The 23,775-nt window shown below is 42.9% G+C and overlaps 2 protein-coding genes across 2 annotated transcripts in view; both read right to left on the bottom strand.

The window, feature by feature from the left end:
* The window catches only part of LOC143280502 (uncharacterized), a 17,627-nt gene extending 17,113 nt beyond the window's left edge, over positions 1-514 (bottom strand). Inside the window, exon 1 of the mRNA XM_076585170.1 lies at positions 381-514. The gene's annotated coding sequence lies outside the window, so the exon portion shown is untranslated. The remainder of the gene's footprint in view (positions 1-380) is intronic.
* A 7,948-nt stretch (positions 515-8,462) lies between these two features.
* Positions 8,463-13,042, bottom strand: LOC143291488 (uncharacterized protein YxbB-like). Its single transcript, XM_076601371.1, has 4 exons — positions 13,017-13,042; positions 11,768-11,885; positions 10,634-10,769; positions 8,463-9,763 (listed from the first exon to the last, which is right to left on the bottom strand). Exons 1-4 carry the CDS (start codon positions 13,040-13,042, stop codon positions 9,108-9,110), a joined length of 936 nt encoding a protein of 311 aa, XP_076457486.1. The 3' UTR covers positions 8,463-9,107.
* Positions 13,043-23,775: the final 10,733 nt, after the last annotated feature.

The raw sequence follows: 23,775 nt of genomic DNA, 5'->3' as shown, positions 1-23,775 counted from the left end.
CTAGCACACTCACTGAGTACTGTGTGTGTGTGTACTTGTGTGTCTGTACACCACTGTGCTCTAATTTGCGAAAGCTCATCATCATCATCATCATCCGTACAGTGTCCACAATCATCAGGCTGATTATTCTGACACTTTTAAAGCTCCCGCTGTTGCTACTGTTACTACAATCGTGACATACTGGTTCTTATTGTTTAACTTATTCATTTTTAATCCTGACCTGAACATGTAACCTCATTGGGACACATATTCAAGACGAGTCAGCTGAGGAACTGCTTCCTCTTAAACAATTTCGACAAAAGACCCATATGATCAGACACAAACACATGAATCAGCCATCCAGAAATCATTAAAATCATGATACATGACAGCTTCCCTACCCAAGATGAGACGCGAAAGTAGCGTCACCTAAGACGAAATCGCGGAAGAATGTCTTCACGTGCTTTTTAAGTCAGACGAAGTTCTCCATTATTTTGTAAACACTAAGTTTGAGGGAGGCTACCCACACAACAATAATGACGTCACCAGAACCTGTGAGGACAAGCGTTTTTCGACTTCGACAACTTAAAAGTTTATTTTTGACGATGGTGGTCTCCCTTGTATAAGGCCGCTATGATAATGATACTACTGCTACTACTACTATCATCATATCATATCATATCATATCATATCATATCAAGGCGTGCAGGCCTGACGAGGCCTTTTGCCCGCTTGATGTGGGGAAGAAAAAGAGAGTCCCCACATAATTTTTATGTCTGATGCATTTTTACATTGAGTGCGCAATGCTTGAAAAATCAATAAATATGTAAATGAGTTTTGTATTTAAGATTTTTCAAATGAATATCAAGATAATTTTTAAATGTATTCACTGTTCCTGCGGAAACAACATCTTGTGACAAATTGTTCCAAACATTTGTTACTCTGTTAGTAAAGAAATGTGCAAATCTGGAAGTTTTAACTGAAACTTTTAATAGTTTGTAGGAATGGCCTCTTGTGGTACTGTTCTCATTCAATGTAAACAAAGAGTTTATGGTTCTGCTGTCATATGATCCATGTGTCATTTTATACATCTCTATTAAATCACCACGCAGTCTTCTATATTCTAAACTAGGTAACTTAAGTGCTTGCAACCTACTTTCATAGTCCATATCAGCAAAGCCAATGATTCTTTTAGTGAATCTTCGTTGAACATTTTCAATACTGTCTGTATGTTTCACTAAACCCGTATTCCAAACAACATTCCCATATTCTCAGACTGGCCTGACTAATGACTGAAATAATGGCACCATTATGTCTTTACTTTTACACTGTATGTTTCCAACTAGCATTCCGGTCAATCTATTGGCTTTTTTAATGGTTTCATTAATATGAACATCAAAAGAGAGACCAGAGTCAACAATGACTCCAAGATCTCTCTCCGATGAAGTCTCCTGCAAGTCCGTACCATTCATATAATACTTATAATGTGGATTATTTCTGCCTACGTGTAAAACTTTACATTTATTGTTATTAAATTTAATTTGCCATCTATCAGTCCAGTGTACTAAATTATCAATACTAACTTGTAATTTCAATCTACCAACATCAGAATCTACTTCCTCATAGATCTTTGTATCGTCTGCAAAGATTTTCACAAAACAGTCTAGTATGTCAGGCATGTCATTTATATAATATACAAAGAGTGTGGGCCCCAAGACACTGCCTTGGGGAACACCACTACTCACCTTAACAGGACACGATGACTCAGTCCCTACTGATACGTACTGTGTTCTCTCATCTAAGAAATCTTTTATCCATTCCAACAATTTACCACAAATACCGTACCCTTGCAATTTAGCAATTAACCTATTATGTGGAACTTTATCGAACGCCTTCTGTAAGTCCAGATAAATTACATCCATTGGTTTATTGTTTTCAAGTGACTGCATCCAGTCATGTACAGTATTCAACAACTGAGTCACACAGGATCTACCACTGGTAAAGCCAAACTGATAATCAGACAGTAAGTCGTTATCAATCAAATGTTTATTCAAAGTATCACGTATGAAACCTTCAAAAACTTTACATACAACCGATGTCAAACTTACTGGTCGATAGTTTCCAGGGTCTTGTTTGTTACCTTTCTTAAATATTGGTTTTACTTGTGCTACTACTACTAAAAATGCAAAGAAAAAGAAGGAAAATACGAGAAAAAAGAAAGAATAAAGGCAAAGAAAAGAGACTACAAATGATGTAAGTAATCACTGCAAATACGCACAGAGCCGCTTGTTGTATTTTTTCTTTCTCATTGTTTAATTTGATTGATTATCTATTTACTTATTTATTTGTTTATTCATCTATTTGTCTTAATTTCCGCATATACGTTATATATAGCGTGTATAGATCAGTCTGCACGCCCTGATATCTTTAAACTGAAACTTTCAGCACGTGAGAAAGCGAACACCATGACGTTGTTTGAAACACTGTTTCAATCTCAACTAAGAAGGGGTCGAAAAGGCAGACTAATCCACGTATACGCTAAACCACAGTGACATCTGAATGAACAGATTTATTTATTTATTGAGACATCTTGCTATAGCGCATATTCTTGAAGCTCTACTGAAGCGCTTTACAATAGCACTATCAGTATCATCGGAGATTAGAAAAGAGAGATAAACCACTTGCAGAAATTGCTGAAGCCAGGCAGCCTGCGCCGCGAGACGCATTCATTATTCATGAGCTGCCTTTGCCCCGCCCAAACTAAAGGAAAGCGTCAGTCGAACGCAGTCTCCTCAGTGATTTTATAATTTGGATTACACCTTTTTCCCCTTTTCTGTTTGCTTCATCCCACGCAGATGTCAAACTCAATTTTGTTGTGAATAACATTCCTAAATATTTATATGTATTGGTTACTTTTATTTCCCTATCACCACAGCACCATTTTTCACGAGTTGAAAGATGACCTCCATTGCGGAAAACTATAATATTGGTCTTATCGAGATTCACTGTTTGTTGTAGTCTGTCTGTTTCTTGCTTAAGGGCATTTAATTGATTTTGTAACCCTATGGGTGTGTCAGACAAGAGAACAACATCATCAGCAAATAGCATTAAGAGCAAATCTGTTGCGCCAGGTATCATTTGTATTCCATGTCTCCCCTTCTTTGATAACTCCACTGCCAATTCACTGATGAAAAAGGAAAACAGCTGTGAGCTTAGCATACAACCTTGTTTAACCCCTCTTGGACACTGAAAAAAGTCTGAATAAATACCTTTGTCACGAACACATACAAGTACAGAATCGTAGATGCTTTGAACAGCCATGTAAAACTCCCGAGAGAGAGAGAGAGAGAGACAGAGAGAGAGAGAGAGACAGAGACTTAGAGAGAGATAGAGCACAATACAACGGTCTGCTCGGGCAACATGAAGCGTTCGTATGTATATGAATTATATATATGATTATGTACATATAGATAGATTTAGATTTACATACTGATAGATCTATATGAAATTATGTATGTATGTATTCATGTATGTATGTATGTATAGACAGATGTTAGAAGAGAGACAGAGCTGAATATGTGTTTTATGTTTTGATATATATATATATTTTTTGTTGTTGAAGAAATGGTGATGTAAACCAGAAAGTGTGAAGAAAAAGTAGCGTTACGAAAACGCAGTTCAATAATTTAACCCCACCCTTCCGCACTGCGTGTGTGCCCCAAAACGGCTTCAGCACTGTTATAGACAGTAAGAAGGGGCCTGCCGCGAGTGGTTTATCTCTCTTTTCTAATCTCCGGTATCATTCACGGACTCAGACATCAGTCCCCACAAAAACATTATGCATATAATTTGAGACATAGGTAAGAGAAAACAATTAAAAGAGAGTCATGTCATTGAATAAACGAACTGAATGTATCAGATATAAAAAGATAAAACGAAATAATGATAACAACAAAAATATGAACAATCAAAACGGACACACACAGTTGTTATGATTAGTTTTCCCGCCCTGTGTGTCTGTCTGCGATTGTTGGTGGGCGGAGAGAGGAATGGGGCTGTACTGGTATGAATGCCTGGTGTGTGTGTGTGTGTGTATGTGTGTGTGTGTGTGTGTGTGTGTGTGTGTGTGTGTGTGTGTGTGTGCGCGCGCGCGCGAGTGAGTGTGTGTGTGTGTGACCTGTTTATTTTGAGAATGAATGTTATGAAGTGTATCTGCATCAATGTAAGCATGTGTATTTGTAAACGCTCTGGGCTCTCCGGAGAAAAGGCGTCCATATATTCATTGTTATTATTATTATCATTACACTGACAAGCACGCACGGCATGCACATAAATACATACATACATACAAAACACACACACATGCGCCGGCGCGCGCATGCTCACACACACTGACACACATATACACCCACACACACACACTGACACACACACACACACGGCACCGGCTCCTACGCATGCATGCACACACACACATATGGCATGCACCGCCGACAAACGCACGCATACCCAGCCAGACACACTACTCACGCAATGAAACACAGACATACATGCACCTACAGGCACACACACACACACACACGAACACAGATCAACAATTAAATAATGCAAATTAACTACGACATTGCATGATAAAACAGTTCCTGCCTGTTTAACGCATCAACCCAACTGACTGATCAGACTGCTGACAAATATACCCATGGTGGTGGTGGTGTGTCCATCGAGATCGATGATGACCATCGTTGTCATCCAGATGGGGGATGGGCGATGGGGGGAGGGTGGTGGTGGGGTGGGGGGAAGGATGCTCATGAATCTATCTGTGAGTGCGCAGATGGCTGAATAGTCCAATCTGCGCACGAAATGTTCGCTGACAGTTGGGGCAGACAAAGACAGGCATATCATTGTCAGGGAGCTTGTTTGCCCGTGACTTTCTGGCCTGCCTCTTCTCAACAGCTGCAGCAGTCCTGTTGGCCTCACACAACCTGGCGCCTTTGTGCACAGCAGCGCGCCATTTGTCACGGTCCACTGCAGATTCCTCCCAGGAGTCAGGGTTGATATCAAACGCTTTCAGAGAGACTTTCAGAGTATCTCTGAAGCGCTTCTTCTGACCTCCGTGTGATCTCTTCCCTTGTTGCAGCTCGCCATAGAAGAGCCTTTTGGGCAGCCGATGGTCTGGCATGCGCGCCACGTGTCCAGCCCAGCGAAGCTGGGACTGCATCAGGATGGTGAAGATGCTGGGAAGGGTGGCTTTTGCGAGCACCTCTGTGTCAGGGGTCTTGTCTTGCCACTTGATATTCAGTAGCTTCCTGAGGCATGTTGTGTGGAAGTGGTTCAGCTTCTTGGCATGTCGTTGGTACACTGTCCAAGTTTCGCAGGCATACAGTAGTGTGGGGAGAACTACTGCTCTGTAGACCTTTAGCTTGGTCTCAAGACTAATGCCTCTTCTGTTCCAGACATTTGCATTGAGTCTACCAAAAGCTGCGCTTGCTCTTGCAATCCTGACGTTCACTTCATCGTCGATTGTCACATTTCGTGACAGTGTGCTGCCAAGATATGTGAACCGCTCCACCGCACTGAGTCTCTGACTGTTGACTGTGATGTTGGGCTCAACGTAGGGTTTCCCTGGGGCTGGCTGATGGAGAACTTCAGTTTTCCTCGTGCTGATGGTAAGGCCGAAGTTCCTGCTGGCAATGGCAAACTTGTCGACGCTGAGTTGCATGTCAGCTTCAGATCCAGTGTTGAGGGCACAATCATCAGCAAACAAAAAGTCTCTGATGATGTCTGTCATGACCTTCGTTTTTGCTTGAAGCCTTCTGAGGTTAAACAGCTTGCCATCTGTTCGGTACTTTAGGCCGATTCCAACATCGCCATCTCTGAAGGCATCAGTAAGCATTGCAGAGAACATGAGGCTGAACAGCATTGGAGCCAGGACGCAGCCTTGCTTGACACCATTTGTGACAGCAAAAGGAGCAGATGTTTCATCATTGTCCTGGACTCGAGCCTGCATGCCTTCATGCATATGCTAAGAGTTGCAATCTCCAGTCGCCTGTTCCCCATTTGCCTATTCCTGAATACCGGCATCATTGACATGAATTGACACATGGAAAAGAAATAGTTCTATTTGTTTGATGTATCTAATTCAAAGACGAGGATCCTGGTCTCAAATCCTGACAGCGCATGGTGGCTTTTCGTTGCCTATTCCTTGGTGATCCTGGTTCGCCTATACCCAGTTTGCCAGAGTACTCAGTTCCTCAATGTGTGTGTGTGTGTAAGATGCTGAATAGGTGAAACAGAAATGGTGGGTAGGCGCAACAGGACAGGCATCTCAAGAGGCCATTGAGGCTGGTGGCACAATCAAAGAGTAGGCGAAGCGGAAATGGGTGACTTGGACCTGCTCATTCCTCAGTAAAGGGCTGTCACCTCACCGACGCAAGACTTGGACATAGTGAACAGTTTCAGTCTCATAAGGAGGCGTCACTGTGTTCGGACAAATCCATATACTACACAACATCACATCTTTTAGGCAGATGCCTGACCAGCAGCATAACCCAACGTGCTTAGACAGGCCTTAAGTGCATGCATATATGCATGTGTGTGTACCTATCCGAGTGGATTTATTCAACAGAATTTTGCCAGAGGACAACACTCTCATTGCCATGGGCTCTTTTTCAGTGCGTAAAGCGTGTGCTTCACAAGTGACCTCGATTTATCGTCTCATCTGAACGACTAGATGCTCAGTTGGATTTTCCAGTCAAACTTGGGGAAAAGGGTGAGAGCAGGATTCAAAACCAGACCCTCACGGATTTTGTATTGGCAGACAAGCATCTTATTGTACAGGATCATTTCAAACACTCGCTGACTGCTCAGGTGGAAACTGAAAATAGTCATTTCAAGAAGGCGTTAAAACGTACACACTGATCTGTATACGCTACTCAATATCAATTTGCTTCAGAAAGAAAACAGAAAAAAAAGGAACATATTCCTGACCATACTGGTCAAGACGGATTGCAGGCTTATATGTCGATACCATACAACCATTGGACGGCATGTGTCACTTCTTCTATCCATTGTCAGTCTGCTGACACATGGAAAAGAATGTTATATACGTTTGATATATTCAATTTAAAGAGGAGCATCCTCAAATCTCAAATCCTGATAGCAACACGGTGGGTTTATGGTGGAGATTTTCCAAACCTGTCAGGTCAACACATGTGCGGACCTGCTTTGTATATATAGTGCCAGAAGTCAATGTCAGCATTTGATGGATTATGGAAGTACAATAATAACCAGCATGTACAACCCCTAAAATGGAGTTTGGCTACTTAAATAGCTGGGAAAAAACAGTAACAAACTCACACATGAATATCAATGAATGTACATGGGAATTGTAGCTCACTATGCAGAAAATGAAGATCTATTCATATTGATGTGTATTTCTGTAAATTTTAGATAATGATCGTTTCATGATGAAGTGTGAAATCAGTCTGCAGGTCAGTTACATACAGTGTATGTGTGTTTCCTCTCCTCTCCATATGCTTCTTTTGGGCTTTTTGCTTTATTTCATTTTTATCATTTTTGATATCTTTTAAAAAATATATATGGAGGGATTCTCACACAGCGGCATCATAACATTAATGTTGGTCACTTAATATGGACCATTTATGTTGGGTTGTAACAGATTCCAGCTGGGTGTGGAGGTGTCTGTAAAAGTCAGGAGGAGAAGCATGAAGGTACTGAGATGGCATGGATGACAAGGCAGAAAAAAACATAAAATGCTGCACACACATACACACACACACACTCACATATATATATATATATATATATATATATATGTATATATTATATCTATCTATCTATAAACTTTTAACATTTTAAGCATAAAAAGTGTTGAATGATTTTTAAATGGATGATGTGTCTGCTGATCTTCCACAACTTAAAACACTCTTAGGTCAAACAATAATCATCATCCCATTGATGAGCGGCTGCAAAATCACCATCTGCACTTGGTCATCACCCACTCAGAAGGGGCTGCTGAATAATCATACCTATTTGAAATCATTAGTCAGGAGTTTCAAGTCCAGTGGTTTTGTCATTCTTGTGTCTATTTGTCATTGTCTCTTCCTGGATAGTGCTATGAAGCATTAGAATAAGCTTCCACATGCTTTCCCTTTCGTGACCTTGAACCAAAGTGAGGATCAGGGTCAAAAAGGTTGGCAGAGGATGCTGACATTGACAATCAGGTAGGTGTAAACCATACTGAAATGAAATGTCCCCCCCCTCCCCTCCCCCCTTCTCTCCTAACCAGTACACAATCATTTTCTACTAACTGTAAAAGAGAAAGAGAGAGAGAGAGACAGAGACAGAGACATAGAGAGAGAGAGAGCATTATGTAAAGGAGCATGTATGGGAAAACTGAAACTAAAACAGATTACAAACCCATCATGGAATGGCAGTTCAATACAATTTTCATCACAAGGAAATAATGGTTCATAGAATTTATTGATAATGCAAATGAAAATATAACAGATAGCATAAATAATGCTATGAAATTCACACCCACTGGCAAGTGGCACCATTCCACAGCATGATCCTACTGTACTTGTTCTGTAGTGTTAGATCAACTCAACTAGTTGCAAGAAATTCATTGTAACGGGACATGCAAGTTTTGCACAAGCATAAAATTACAAATAGTAGACAGAAAACCTTGAGTTGATGAATCCATGTGAACGACACACCAAGGACATGTATGAGTGTGTGCATGCGTGCATGTGAGTGTATGTGTGTATTTGTGTATGTGTGTGTGCGTGCGCGACTGTGTGAATGTGTGTGTGTGTGCGCAATCCATTCTTTAACTTCTTAAAAGAAGCACAGCGCATAGCATGGATCGTTTCCCTTAAGCTGTGATGCTGCAGGTCATTGACAAAAATAAGTATGGAGTGTGTGTGTGTGTGTGTGTGTGTGTGTGTGTGTGTGTGTGTGTGTATGTGTGTACTCCAACAGCAGGTGACAGATTCAATTCACATATTACAGGATGACACTGGTTTCAAAACACAGTAGATATTATCATAATAATGACAACACATGTTAACCATGCAGAAGTCCAAACTCCCAAACACTAGAAACCATTACTTTTTGGTTTCTCTGTGGGGACCAGAAGAATCTTCTTGTGACACATCAACATGCTTCTTTCGATTGAAGTCCCTGGACACATCATTCACATTTTCAAGAAGTTCCTTCTCTTCTTGTTCCAACAACTCAAACTCATTCTGGTTTTGACTCAAGTCTCTGGATGTATCATTCACATTTTCAAGGAGTTCCTTCTCTTCATTCTCCAACAACTCAAACACATCCGGTTTGACATGGAGGTGGGCGAAAATAGCCTGATAGTTTCCAGAACTCTCATCAAAATACTCTATCCTGACATCCTCGAAACCAGACAACTCTAAAGCACACATGTATTTCAGAGGGTCAGGATCACCGTATTTTAACAATCCATTCGCTTGCGCTTTCTTGATATGCTTATGGTTCAACAGTGTCACCATCACCCCACCTGGCTTCATGACTCGGTAGATCTCTTGTAAAGAGTCTTGCATGCTGGGCCAGAAGTAATAGCAGTTGCAATGGAAGATTCGGTGGAAGGTGTCAGTTCCATAGGGAATGTCCATTACATTTCCCAGACCCAGCTCCACCTTCCCTTCCTTTATCGGTGCACTGAGTCGGGTTGTGGCTTTCTCCACCATGTAGGGTGACAGGTCCACTCCACACACTTTCCCTGGGCCATCTGATGAACAGAAAGGACGAATCTTCACAGTGTGAATAAGGACATGGTTCCATTTCCGTACTGGAAAAAAAATTCTCATTCTGATTAATTAAAAGGCTTTTCTGTATAATTCATTCACTCTTGCTTTTATGCAACTGCCCCCCCCCCCCCCAACTCCCCTGCCACTCCCAAAAAATATAGCAACACAATGATAAATTTCACAGCATCAATAGAAATTCTGCTTTTTTCCTTTGCCAGAACTACTTCCCCTTTCATTTCATCAGAGACTGTCTTAACCCGATCAGTACTGCTTTGTTGCAATTTGGGAGAAATGGCAATAATATCATCAAAGTGACATGATATGAAACTAGAGTAATAATAACATAGCACTTGGTATTAATGTAATAGTTGCAAAAAAATATATATACAGTTATCAGTGTATAAAGCAGTGCCTATGAATGATGATTGTTTGCAGAAGAATGTATTACACAAACTTTATAAAAAAAAAGAAGACATTTCCATATGAATGTTAACAATGCTGAAACAAGTCAGCTCCAAATTTTAAAATCTAGAAAAACACAGTGTTAAGTGCAAGAGTCAGTAACAGGTGTGTCCACTGTTACTAACCAGCCAGGTGTGGCAGCTATGTCAAGCAGCTGATAAGCCTCATGAGGAATGCCTAAGAGATGTCATTCCACTTGTGTGTGTGGACACACAGTAAGAAAGGGCGAGACTGGGATTCAAACCCAAACCCTCACTGACACTGTACTGGCATATAATCATCATAACCATTCTGCCAACTTCCTTCCACACACACACACACACACATACACACAAGCAGTCAATCACCCCCACCCCCCCCACACACACACATCAATCAATGCTTTGTACCTTTAACATACTGCAGTGCATGTTGAATTCCAAGGCCTGGCCCAAATCCAATCTCCAGAACTTTATGGTGAGGCTCTATGGCACTCAACCGAGCAGCATTCTTCTCCAGCACATCGCTGTTGTACTTCAGAAAATTCTGTTGAAACAGTTAGAACTACAATTTATGTTAAGGTTAAAAACTATAGCTGAGAGAAAATAACAAAGACAGATATTCTAATTCAATAAGTTCTGTTGAAACAGAAAAACCTATAACTGAGAGAAAATAACAAGCAGATATTTCAACAGACATGCAGCACATACTGTTGATATACTTGTTTACTGCAAAAGTAAAATCAGAAAACACATGAACAGACATTTGGCATTTATTGATTTAAACACAGTTTTTTGTAAAGATCCATAGAAAATATTTCTCACAATCCTCCAGATTAGTTTAAATATGTCTTGAATCAACTGAAACATAATTTGAATATTCAATATTCTCTATATGAATATGACTATATAATAGAAAAGACAAGTTAAACCTAAACTGGCTTAAGATAAATCAAATGAAACTGTTTCAGCTCATAAACGATAAATCTATTTTATTCCATGGGCAGCACTTAGACAGACAGGTCATCTGATAAAGGAAACAACTTTGTTTCATTTTTATTTTACATGCATGTTTATCATTATAACTGAAACAGACTTCTAATTTTCTACTGAACTTTAATACTAGGAATACAGCTATAAGTACTACTACTACTACTACTAAATCAGTGTCAGGGCAACCCAACTCCATGAGATCAGGGGACTTACAAAATACAGGTAAAACATTATTGATAGTTTACAGTGATATGTTTGTATATCATAATCATAATAACATACATGCATCTGTACAAAGGTACATAGACATAAACAGGAAAACGATGAGACATATGCACAGATCAGAAATCATCTCAGTCTATGTTGATTTTCCATGCTTGCCACAAAATAGCATAAATATTAGTATCATTTACTCAAACCAACAGAATGGCTTGTGTAAATAAAAAAACACACTACCAAACTCATCTAGCCCAGACAATGTATGGATAATGGATGATGGGTGACTCACCATATACACAATGAAATGAGAAACTGTGAAACAAACATACGTACAAAAGTCAACCAGCCCCATACGCCTCTCGTTGGCAAACGTAATTGGCGGGCCAGCGAATCCTTTATTTTTGATGTCATCAGTGGTTTCCTTGTGTGGTTTTTTTGTTGTTGAAAATGTCTGAAACAAGCATTGTGCAATGATACAATTATATAACTTGAACTTGTGGTGCTTGAGGCCTTTTTTAAGGCCTGTTCACCATCAGATCAGAACTACTTTTAGCATGCGTGGCGGTATAGGTTTTACTGTCCTACCCATTCATAGCATGCAGAATTATATAGTGTTGGTAGGTTTGCCCAGTGGGCATCCAGTCTGGACTGTTGGTATGATAACTACATAGTCTGAAAGGTTATTCCAGGTGTTGATGACACGTTCTGCAAATTAGTTACTTCTGATAAGCAAGCGGCCATGTCCCTTGTAGACTTTTAGGCAATTGCCCCTTGTATCCCTACCTTCCAGTAGTTGAAATTCTGGATTTTGTACTTTGTAGATGCTATGGATGTACTTATGTGGGTCTATCATATCACCATAGGCATGTCAATGCTCGAGACTGGGGAGGTGGAGGGCAGCTAGGAGTTCTGGGTATGGTTTGTCTCTGCGTTGGACATTCTCTATTTCAGCACATAATGTTTTAATGGTGAGGCTGCCAGACTGAGTGTCCATATTTCAGCATGGGCATGGCACATACAATGTTCAATTGTTTTGGCATACTAGACAGTGGGAAAGGAAGAAGGTGGTGATGGGGGTGAGGTGGGGGGCGGAGAGAGAGGGTGTGAGGGGATGCGGGGGTGGGGGAAGTATTTCAAAATGTAATCTGCACATAACTGAAAAACCACGCCCAGCTGATGCTCTCATCTCTGTGTCACTGGAACCTTTTCAAGTCTCTCTACCGTTCATTGTGATTTCCAGAGATGCACGGTCTTTATTAGTTTCAATCTATCACGAAGTCTATGTTCATGATTGATATAATAATTTTGTAGTTGTTCACCCCCCCCATCCCCTTTAAGCGAGGCAGAGACCTAAAATGAGAAAAAAGAAAAAGAAACCCAGTCTCAGTCTGTCCCCCCCACCCCCAACACACACACACTTTTTCTTTGAACGTTTTTTGCGAGAAAAAAAACACATAATCTAAGGACTGCAATATCGTTAGAATTATGTTATGTTTCACTGCATAGCCAATTACGTCCACAATTACCTATGACATATCCAATAAAATCTAATGAAGTCAGCTGAGATCATGCAAAATACGACCTTGCCTCACATGGCTGCCAGTTCATGTCTGCAACGGGGGTGATTTCCCTTCCACCGCATCAGCATTATTCTCACCCCAAATGAACAGAAATAATTATGATCGAACATCACATGGAATTTGTGACAGAAACAGGGGCATGAACATGCCTGAATTTTAGTATTAATTTGGATCGATTTGAACTTTAATTTGGTAAGTTCAGTTTATATTTTGCTCTATCACTTTATGCTTAAGGGAGAAGTGGGCTTTAATCAACAAAACACTAACACCATCATTGCTGATCATTTTGAAGTCACCACGATCAACTATTCAGTAAATGAATCAATAGATTGACCGACCGACTAATCAATCAGTCAATCAACTCGGCTGCTGGTCCAGGTGTAATGATTACACTGAAGAATTTGGGTTTTGAAAGAAGTGACTAGTTATATTTTGTAGAATTGTAGGCCTTTAATTATGTCCACAACCCACAGGCCTAGTTCACTTCACTATAACTTAATTAACACCTGTCGGCTTGTTTGTTTATTTTGTCCTACGATTTTATTGAATTTTATGTTCATGTTTTACACAAACCCACGGTATGCAGTCAGGGCCTGATCAGCGCGTTGGGTTAAGCTGCGAAGGTCAGGCATCCGTCTGCAGCTATTATTATTTCAGATATAGTGTCGCGTATATGGATGAGTCCGCATGCTCTGGCATTTCTTCGAAACTCAAAATGAAACTGTCCATAGATTTGTATCAAGTTGTCTGTCACTGATTGTGTCAGACAATTGACAATATACTCAGTTATTCAGTCAAGTTATAATCAAGGTATACAAGTCAGTTATTTACGTATTCATTTGATCCACAACCCAGAAGGTACCCAAACATGCTATATCTACACGATAAAGACCCACAGGTATGCGTGCTATCACAAGGTACAACTGACACACAGGCTATACCCATCCAGCCCCGAGCACTGATACAAATAATAGATAAGGCAGGCTTAGTCTGAACAACAACAGCAGCAGAAACAACAACAAAAACACGTATATATATATATATTTTTTTTTTCTTAATAAAAAAGAAGGTAGATAGGTATGTAGGTAGGCAGGTATAGATAAACAGATAAATCCATAGATAAATAAAAATAGATATGTTATAGTGTGTCAGGCGCCTATGGTGGAAGCGTGTGATTTTCTCAGACACACTGCTCACTGATGGACCCCTCCTTCCTACCTCCCTACTCTTCTCCCCCCACTCCCCTTCCATGGCATCTATCCCCACCAACACCCCTCCCCATACCCTCTCTCCCTCCCCCCTTCCCTTGGCCAAGTGCAGAGGGAGCAAGTTATCAAGAAATAATAATATAAGTAAAGATGGTATCTCATCTGACCATTCTCTTCTTATACACTCCCCTGCCCTTTTCCCTTCCACTTCCATCACCCTCAACCCCGTTCCCCCTCCCCAACCCCCTCTCCTTACCCTCTATGTCGATCTCTGGCAGGATGGCATCTGCCTCAGTGGTCAGTGAGGAGCATGGTATGGTGTGTTTAACATGAGCTGTTTAGAACAGAATCAGGGCTGGGCGATCTTTCCTCCTCCTTCCATTCCTCTTTTCATCACCCCCAGACCCACTCCCGTCCCCTTCTCCTTGGCAGTGCCGGTTCCATGAGAAAAGTGCTGGATTTGTAAGTCTAGCACTGTTGGTCCCAGATTGGTGTGTTAACTTCAACCAATTGGGAAGGCTCTGGGTCGGAAGATAGTTTGCATACGGCGCCAGCTTGTGAAGAGGATAAAATGAATAGGCAAGTGGGGTTTCTTCCTTTTCCTTCCTTGGAGCAGGCCGGGAGAGCCAGACTGTCAAGACAGTACCATAGGGGCTGTGTGCTGTTTAAAGTTAGAGAAATAAACACCTCAATTCATCTTTCTAAAAGACCCTGCTGTGGTACGAGGAGAGAGTGGATTGTGCACCTATCCTCTGCCTGTTATCAGGCTACTCTACCCCTTCACCTTCTACACCTACCCGTACAACCCCTACCCACCACCCCTTTAACAGATAGATAAAGGAATAGATGATTAAATAAATAAATACTACTTTGACAAAAACACAGTATTGAAACATTGTCCATCCTGGACTTATCTTATTGAATCAGTTACCTGCCAACCGGCAGATGTTGCGTCACCTTCTATTGTGCCTCTGAGCTATCGGGGAAAGATAGTTCTGGACGTCTGGAAAGTTGTTGCAGTTAGAACATTTCAGCAGGCATCAATCATGATTGATGTTGTCCTCCTGCACGCTACAGTATCAGGCGTGAAATGCTCCGTGAGTCCCCCAGTCAGGGGCGAGTCAAGTTGCTCTGCCAGCTGAGCGGCAACATCCTCAGGAAAAATTGAGGTACTCGGCGAGGCTATAGATACTTAGCTAATTATGTAAATGTATGTATTTCACTTTTTGTTCTTTCTTTCAGATGGCTTGATGTAAAAGAAAAACCCCACCCCTATCCCCAGAAAAACAGCACCCCCCACCCCCAACCCCGCCACCCGGCCCGTCCAAGAAAAAACAACAACAAAACACGGCCCCCCAAAAACAACAACAACAACAAAACAAACAAACAAACAACAACAACAACAAAAACACCCACAAAAACAACAACAACAACCAACAACAACAGTTGTTGCTTATTCAATTACCATCGTGAAACTAGTGAACTGAACGTTTGACTTTGATACACACACCGACAGTATACTCATTCAGCTATAATTTCAATGACCGACTGAGGCATCAAAACATGCAGACTGATTCATATATACATTGCTCCGCATCTGCTTAAAGAGAGAGGGAGAGAGAGAGAGAGAGAGAGAGAGAGAGAGAGAGAGAGAGCACACAAATTACAAACTTTGTTCAGTGCAATCTTCATTACACAGACAGAATTTATTGATGATGCAAGTGAAGATATATAAATGACAATACTTGGGTTTTTCCTCTGCATCACACACACACACACGTGCGCGCGCGCGCGCGCACACACACACACTCATTTAAAATATGATATATTCGATTCATTTCAATTCAGCACTCAGTCCAATTCCAAATACTTTATTGTCTGCTTCAAACAATCAAAAAGAGAGGGAAAAAAAGGGCTCATTCAAATGCTCGTCAACAGTTAAATACATGATGTAAACACAAACGAATAACCGGTACACCGTTCCCTGATCACCACATACACATCAATCATTAGGTAAATGTAAAATATTCAGGTAGGAAAATAAGACACAAGTGAAACGACAGTAAATGAAAAACCCGTACACTCTTCCTTGATTACTATGTAAAAAAAAAAACAACCACCAAAACCCCCCCAAAAAAACCCCCAACAACTTCAGGTAAAAAGAAAATGTTGTAAAAAAAGAAAACTATAACATTTCAAGACAAGTGAAATAAAGATAAATGAAAATCCGTACATCCTTCCTTGATTACGAAATCCATTGTAACGAGGACAGGAAAGGTTAAAAAAAAAATTAGAAAAAAAGAAAAAAAAAGAAAAAGTACCAGTTCTTAACACAAAGGCTTGCTTGAAATAACAGATCCATGTGTGTGTGAGTGTGGTGAATGTGTGTGTATGTGTGTGTGCGTGCGCGCGCGCGCGCGCGCGTGTGTGTGTGTGTGTGGGCGCGCACTCCAACAGCAGGCAATAGATTCAAATCACCCCATATTACAGAAAAAAAACAAACTCTGGCATTATTGTGACAACACATGACAACTGTCAGGGACAAGGAGGGTTGTGCGTGCGTGTGTGTGAACGCTGCCACTTTTGGTTGACCCCTCTCCTTGTAGCTCTTCCGCGTGCTCCATGTAGCTAAGGAAGTGTATGGAATGCACGTGTTGCACTAGAAAACATGACGTGCATATTTCTAATTTGTGAGTTATAGAAAGTTTTCTCCTTTTGGAAAACCAGCACCATTAGTCAGTGGAGCAGGACACTCGGCCAGGTCAAGTGTAGGGTCCTATGGAGAGAGACGCTCAGCCGGTATTTTGGCCGGAGATCAGAAACCGTTGAGGTATTCATTCATTTATCTTAGTCGTTGCATTGATAAAATGATCTTGCAGTTTGTAGTATTTGTCGTACAGCCGTCCGAAAATATACGTATCTGTGTTATTAGTCACTTCTGCTCTTCATGTGTTTGTTACCTGAATTTTTACGGTCTGACGTTACATGTGCTATCTCTCATTTTCGTCGTAGACAGTTATTTCCTAATCTGGAACGTTACCAGTTTGCTTGAAACTGACACGTGGTTTTTTGCTTGAGTGTTTATTCTCTAATTCGGTATTACTTTCACCGTATTAGTTTCAAATTACCTCATGTATTATGTTTAATGTGCTAGAATTACTATTTCTCCCAGTTCTGAATGTGGAAACAGTGAAGTAAGGTCTAGCCTACATTTGTCTGTGAGATTATTTTCCGTGGATTTGTAAACTACTTCGGGAATTAATATTTCGTAGAAAGACTGAAAAAACATTCAGTTTGTTCAGATTGCTTTGCCAGTAAACCATGATAGGATTTAAGGGGAGTGAATGAGTCAGTCCATCATGTAACGTAGTGCTATTGTGATTCCCCTTCCGCCCCGAGATGGTGGGCGGCGGCGGAATCCTATCAAAATCGTGGATAATTCACCAGAACTTAGCCGCAGATTCTAGGTTTTTGTCTAGGGAACTCCATTCTTCCTGTGTGGAGACCCGACTTCATCACCGCTGTTTGAGTGGCCGTCTTCCGCCTGGGGAGCTCGAGCGTCGCTGGTGGACGTGTTTCCACAAGCGCAACACCAGAGTCCACCTTCCAGAACTACGAACTGTGTGGTGCCAGTTTCTATCCCCCCCCCCCCCCCACCTAAGCTATTACTGGAAAAAGACAAACTGTCACAGAAGAGGGTGACAAAGGGAAAATTGTGGGTGTTCCTCACGTGGAAGAGGAAAACGAACAGACTTCTTTTCTTTGTGGTGTCTAATTATTGTATCGTGTCTGTGATTTTTTTTTGTTAAAGTATTTGGAGTAATTGTTTTGTATCTGTTTATTCGAGGCTTTTGTTTGGATAAAGGTGAGAGAGCGTGAGAGAGTTGGCCATAACTTTAGTTTGAAAAGTTGCACGCGACAATTGGCGAGCCTGCCAGGATCCTTTCTTGGATAGTAGTATCTGAATTCATTTTTGTCACTGGCCACTCTCCTCGTTCACTACTCACCCCCATCTCCCAATCTTAATTACATTATCGTAATGAATTGACAGGTAGCTGTAGGTGTTTGGAGTGGACTTGGATCTGTAAGTTACCAGTTAGTTTACATTTGTATATTACTTCATTCTTTAGTGTATGATATTGGTCATTCATTGATTGCATGGAACTTCGTTCTGGCTGCAAGCTTAGTGTCATGGCTGAAAGGAGGCAGGATCGTATTTCACGGTGGCGCAGTTTCGCTGCTGAGTTAGAGGTTCCCAGGGAGCAAGTTGCTGAATTTGTTGCTAGTCAAATGCTTAAGGAGGATGAGGCTGCAGAGAAAAGGGAATTAGAGGAAAAAGCTCATCAGAGACAGCTGGAATGGGACGAAGAGCAGCGGCGGAAACAGCTGGAATGGGAGGAGGAGCAACACCAACAACAGCGTGAAGAGCATTCCCTCCGGCTTGAGGTTCTGCAGAGGGAGAAGAAAGGGAAGAATTATGGCAACAGTATGGTTATGGATCAGGCAGAGGGAGAGTCTGACACTGACGACGACCGTGGATTTCGCCCCAGCCTTCCAAAGTTCGATGACAGTAAGGGTGACATTTCGTCTTGGTTGAAGAGGTTTGAGCGTGTCGCTACTCTGTACGGATGGAAGAAGAGCACCTGGGCGACTCGAGTTTCTACCCGTCTCACTGGTAAGGCCGAGGATGTCTACAACAACCTGAGCGACGCTGACGCGGGTGACTACGATAAGCTGAAGGAGCAACTTTTAGCTCGTTACCAATTGAATGCAGAGACGTATCGTCGTCGTTTCAGGAACTGTAAAAGAAAAGACAATGAAACTTTTGTGCAGTTTAGTGCCAGGTTGCAGGACAACTTAAAGCAGTGGCATGAGCAATCTAAGATCCCTGATCTGAATCAATTGATTCTCCTTGAGCAGTTCTTACAATCTTTGCAAGCTGACATGGCCGCCTACGTGATGGAGAAGCAGCCACAGTCTCTGGAAGAAGCTGTCGCATCAGCTGAAGTTTACTTCATGGCTCATAGGGGTGGGAGGAAGTTTCTTCAGCTGGTAGGTCTTAGTGGTAATGCTTCAGCGGGGCAGGATAAGTCCAAGGTGGGTGGAACTAAGAGCGAGTCTGGGAATTCCTCTGTTAAGACTTGTTTCATCTGTCAGTCACCTAAGCACTTGGCTAGAGACTGTCCCAGGAAAGGGAAATCGGCGGGCACAGTACAGCATCAAGGGACAGAGGTCAGGCAAACAGTTCAGGTGCCTACTCTCTGCACGCCATGCAGAGAGCAGGAATACGATCCACACTGTCTGGTCGTGGTAGAAGGCAAGGCAGTACCAGGACTGCGGGATACAGGGTCTCATGTCTGTGTCGTGAAGAAGTCCCTCATATCTGATTGTCATCTTACCGGCAGGCAACTTGAGGTTTCAATGGCCGAGAAAGACATCAAGCGGCACTATCCTATTGCCGTGGTTAGGATAGAGAGTCCGTTTTTCACAGGTCAGGTTGAGGTTGTAGTTATGGAGACTCCAGTGGTTGATTTCATAGTTGGGAATCATGCTCGGTTGGAAGATCGAAAAGTTCTGCCAGTGTATGGTACACCCAAGGAAATCTCTGTAGTCACTCGTGCTCAGGCAGCAGAGAAGAGGCGACCTTCTACTTTGCGGGTGGCATCTCCAGGTCTCGAGACCGTGACGCCAGAGCAGTTGAAGGAACTACAGAAAGGTGATCCTGGATTGAAGTCTTTGCGGGAGGCAGCCGATCGTAGAGACGTTAGGGTTTCTGGTCGTACAGGCGAGGTGTCCTTCAGGTGGAGGAAGGGTATTCTGTACCGTGAGTACCGTCAGGCGAAGACTGAGTACAGTCAAGTTGTGGTCCCCGCACAGCTTAGACAGGGAGTAATGAAACTGGCTCATGAACCGCCTATGTGGGGTCATCAAGGAGGAAAGAAGACTCTGGACAGGATTTGGAAAGTTTTTCTGGCCTGGTATGTGTGCGGACGTTCGCCGATTTGTTTCGTCCTGTGACCAATGCCAAAAAGTCTCTCCAAAACCTCAGAGAGTACCTCTAGGGAAGATGCCTCTGATCGACACTCCTTTTGAGCGGGTAGCAGTTGACCTTGTTGGGCCGATTACTCCTGCGTCAGGGTCAGGGAACCGCTATATCTTGGTGGTTGTGGATTACGCCACCCGGTACCCTGAGGCCGTTCCTCTTAAGACCGTTGAAGCTACCACGGTTGCTGAAGCGCTGTGGGAGGTCTGGACTCGAGTTGGTGTGCCGTCTGAGATTTTAACTGATCGCGGAACCCAGTTCATGAGCGATGTAATGAAGCAGATGGAGAGATTGTTGTCCATCCGTGGGCTGGCAACAACTCCTTACCATGCTCAAGGAAATGGGCTGGTAGAGCGGTACAACGGCGTTCTGAAGACTGCGTTGCGGAAGCTTACGCAGGAGAAGCCAAAGCAATGGGATCGGTATATCCCTGCACTGCTCTTTGCTTACAGAGAAGCGGCTCAGGAGAGTTTGGGGTTCTCACCATTTGAGCTCCTGTACGGAAGAACAGTACGAGGGCCTTTGTCTGTCTTGCGCCAGCTGTGGACAGATGAACATACTTCTGAAGAAGTTCGCACTACTGCAGAGTACGTAGTAGACTTGAGGAACCGTATCGAGGAAACCTGTGAGTTGGCACGCAGGAATTTGGCTGCAGCTTGTCAGAGACATGCTGAGGTTTTTAACAGGAAGTCTCAGAATCGTGCGTTCTCCCCTGGTGACAAGGTACTGCTGCTTTTGCCCCAGAGACATAACAAATTACAGCTGTGCTGGCAGGGTCCCTTTGAGGTATTGGTGAGGAAGGGAGAAGCTGACTATAAGATTCGCATGGGAGGACAGGACAAATTGTACCATGCGAATCTGCTGAAGAGGTATGTGGAAAGACAGGCGGACTCTGCTTCTGGTGAAGTTCCGATGGTGGCTGTTGCTGTCATAGAGGAGACTGAACCAACTTCTGTCGCTGACAGGGAGTTGCCTGTGCCCAGTCTGGTGGCTGAGGAAACAATAGCTGACTTGAACTTTGGACCAGGTCTGAATGACAAACAGAAAGAGGAAGTTGTGACAATTGCTCGTCGGCATGAGAAGGTCATCACGGATGTACCGTTGAAGACGAACTTGGCAGAGTTTGACATGACCGTAGAGACAGCAAAGCCGGTGCGAGTAAAACAGTACCCTTTGCCCCATGCCAAAGTGGAGATCGTCAAGCAAGAGGTAGAGACCATGAAGACGCTTGGGGTGATAGAGCCTGCTGCATCTCCCTATAATGCGCCGGTAGTTCTCGTACGCAAGAAAGACGGAAAGATCCGGTTCTGCGTTGACTATCGACGTTTGAATAACGTCACCGTCTTTGATGCGGAACCTCTACCTGACGTAGAGCATCTTTTCTCTTCTCTAGGTAAAGCCCGGTACTTCAGCAAGTGGGACCTCAGCAAAGGTTACTGGCAAATTCCGGTCAGAGAAGACATCCGGCCTATGACTGCTTTCACTACCCCCAGTGGACAGTTCCAGTTCACTGTGATGCCCTTCGGCTTGAAGAATGCAGCAGCAGTTTTCTCAAGGATGATGAGAGCTTTGCTGGATCCCATAGGCATGAAAGATGTACATAACTTCATGGACGACATCATGATTGCGTCCGAAACATGGGAAGAACATCTCTCTGCTATAGAGGCAGTTTTCCAGCGATTGGAGGAAGCAAATTTGTCAGTCCGTCCAAAGAAGTGCTACATTGGGTTCGAGGAACTGAGTTTTCTGGGACATGTTGTACGGCACGGTCAAATCCTGCCGGAAATGGACAAGGTGGAGAAAGTTATGAAAGCACCAGTTCCTGAGACTAAGACGCAAGTGCGAGCCTTCTTGGGCCTGGTAGGCTACTACCGTAAGTTTATCCCTAATTTCTCTGCCATAGCACTTCCCCTGACGGACCTCACCAGGAAAGGTGCTCCCAACAACGTCGTTTGGACTCCAGAGTGCGATCGGGCCTTCAAAACTTTGAAGGGTCGTCTGGTTTCTAGGCCAGTGTTGCAACTGCCAGATCTGTCCTGCCAGTTCGCCTTACGAACTGACGCCTCAGACCGTGGTCTGGGGGCGGTGCTCCTGCAGGAGAAGGAAGGTGTACTACACCCTGTCGCGTTTGCCAGCAGGAAATTGTCTGGAACTGAAAGTCACTACTCTACGATTGAGGAGTGCTTAGCAGTAGTGTGGGCTACAGACAAATTCCAGCAGTTTTTGTGTGGTCAGCAGTTTGTGCTCGAGACTGATCATCAACCTCTGCGGTACTTGCAGACAGCAAAAGTTGCGAACCAAAGGCTGCTGAGGTGGAGTTTGCTCTTACTGTCTTACTCCTTCACAGTTCGAGTGATCCCTGGCAGACTGAATGTTGGTGCCGACTATTTGAGTCGGGCATCTGTGGAATAATTGTTTCCCCTTTGTAGCCGTGCAGACAGATGTCTGTGCTCAATCAGGGGGGTGTTGTCACGGACAAGGAGGGTTGTGCGTGCGTGTGTGTGAACGCTGCCACTTTTGGTTGACCCCTCTCCTTGTAGCTCTTCCGCGTGCTCCATGTAGCTAAGGAAGTGTATGGAATGCACGTGTTGCACTAGAAAACATGACGTGCATATTTCTAATTTGTGAGTTATAGAAAGTTTTCTCCTTTTGGAAAACCAGCACCATTAGTCAGTGGAGCAGGACACTCGGCCAGGTCAAGTGTAGGGTCCTATGGAGAGAGACGCTCAGCCGGTATTTTGGCCGGAGATCAGAAACCGTTGAGGTATTCATTCATTTATCTTAGTCGTTGCATTGATAAAATGATCTTGCAGTTTGTAGTATTTGTCGTACAGCCGTCCGAAAATATACGTATCTGTGTTATTAGTCACTTCTGCTCTTCATGTGTTTGTTACCTGAATTTTTACGGTCTGACGTTACATGTGCTATCTCTCATTTTCGTCGTAGACAGTTATTTCCTAATCTGGAACGTTACCAGTTTGCTTGAAACTGACACGTGGTTTTTTGCTTGAGTGTTTATTCTCTAATTCGGTATTACTTTCACCGTATTAGTTTCAAATTACCTCATGTATTCTGTTTAATGTGCTAGAATTACTATTTCTCCCAGTTCTGAATGTGGAAACAGTGAAGTAAGGTCTAGCCTACATTTGTCTGTGAGATTATTTTCCGTGGATTTGTAAACTACTTCGGGAATTAATATTTCGTAGAAAGACTGAAAAAACATTCAGTTTGTTCAGATTGCTTTGCCAGTAAACCATGATAGGATTTAAGGGGAGTGAATGAGTCAGTCCATCATGTAACGTAGTGCTATTGTGATTCCCCTTCCGCCCCGAGATGGTGGGCGGCGGCGGAATCCTATCAAAATCGTGGATAATTCACCAGAACTTAGCCGCAGATTCTAGGTTTTTGTCTAGGGAACTCCATTCTTCCTGTGTGGAGACCCGACTTCATCACCGCTGTTTGAGTGGCCGTCTTCCGCCTGGGGAGCTCGAGCGTCGCTGGTGGACGTGT

This window comes from Babylonia areolata, chromosome 1, assembly GCF_041734735.1.
Source record: "Babylonia areolata isolate BAREFJ2019XMU chromosome 1, ASM4173473v1, whole genome shotgun sequence".
NCBI lineage: Eukaryota > Metazoa > Mollusca > Gastropoda > Neogastropoda > Buccinidae > Babylonia > Babylonia areolata.
The sequence above is the reverse complement of the archived record's forward strand: the minus strand, read 5'-3'. Positions and strand labels throughout refer to the sequence as shown.

Bases quoted from the DNA above. Each gene is read 5' to 3' on its own strand.
- LOC143291488 (XM_076601371.1), bottom strand. From the start codon at position 13,042: ATGAACTGGCAGCCATGTGAGGCAAG. The intron at 11,886-13,016 runs GTCGTATTTTGC...TGCTTGTTTCAG, and splicing joins TGGCAGCCATGTGAGGCAAG to ACATTTTCAACAACAAAAAA. The intron at 10,770-11,767 runs GTACGTATGTTT...CTGTTTCAACAG, and splicing joins TATGGGGCTGGTTGACTTTT to AATTTTCTGAAGTACAACAG.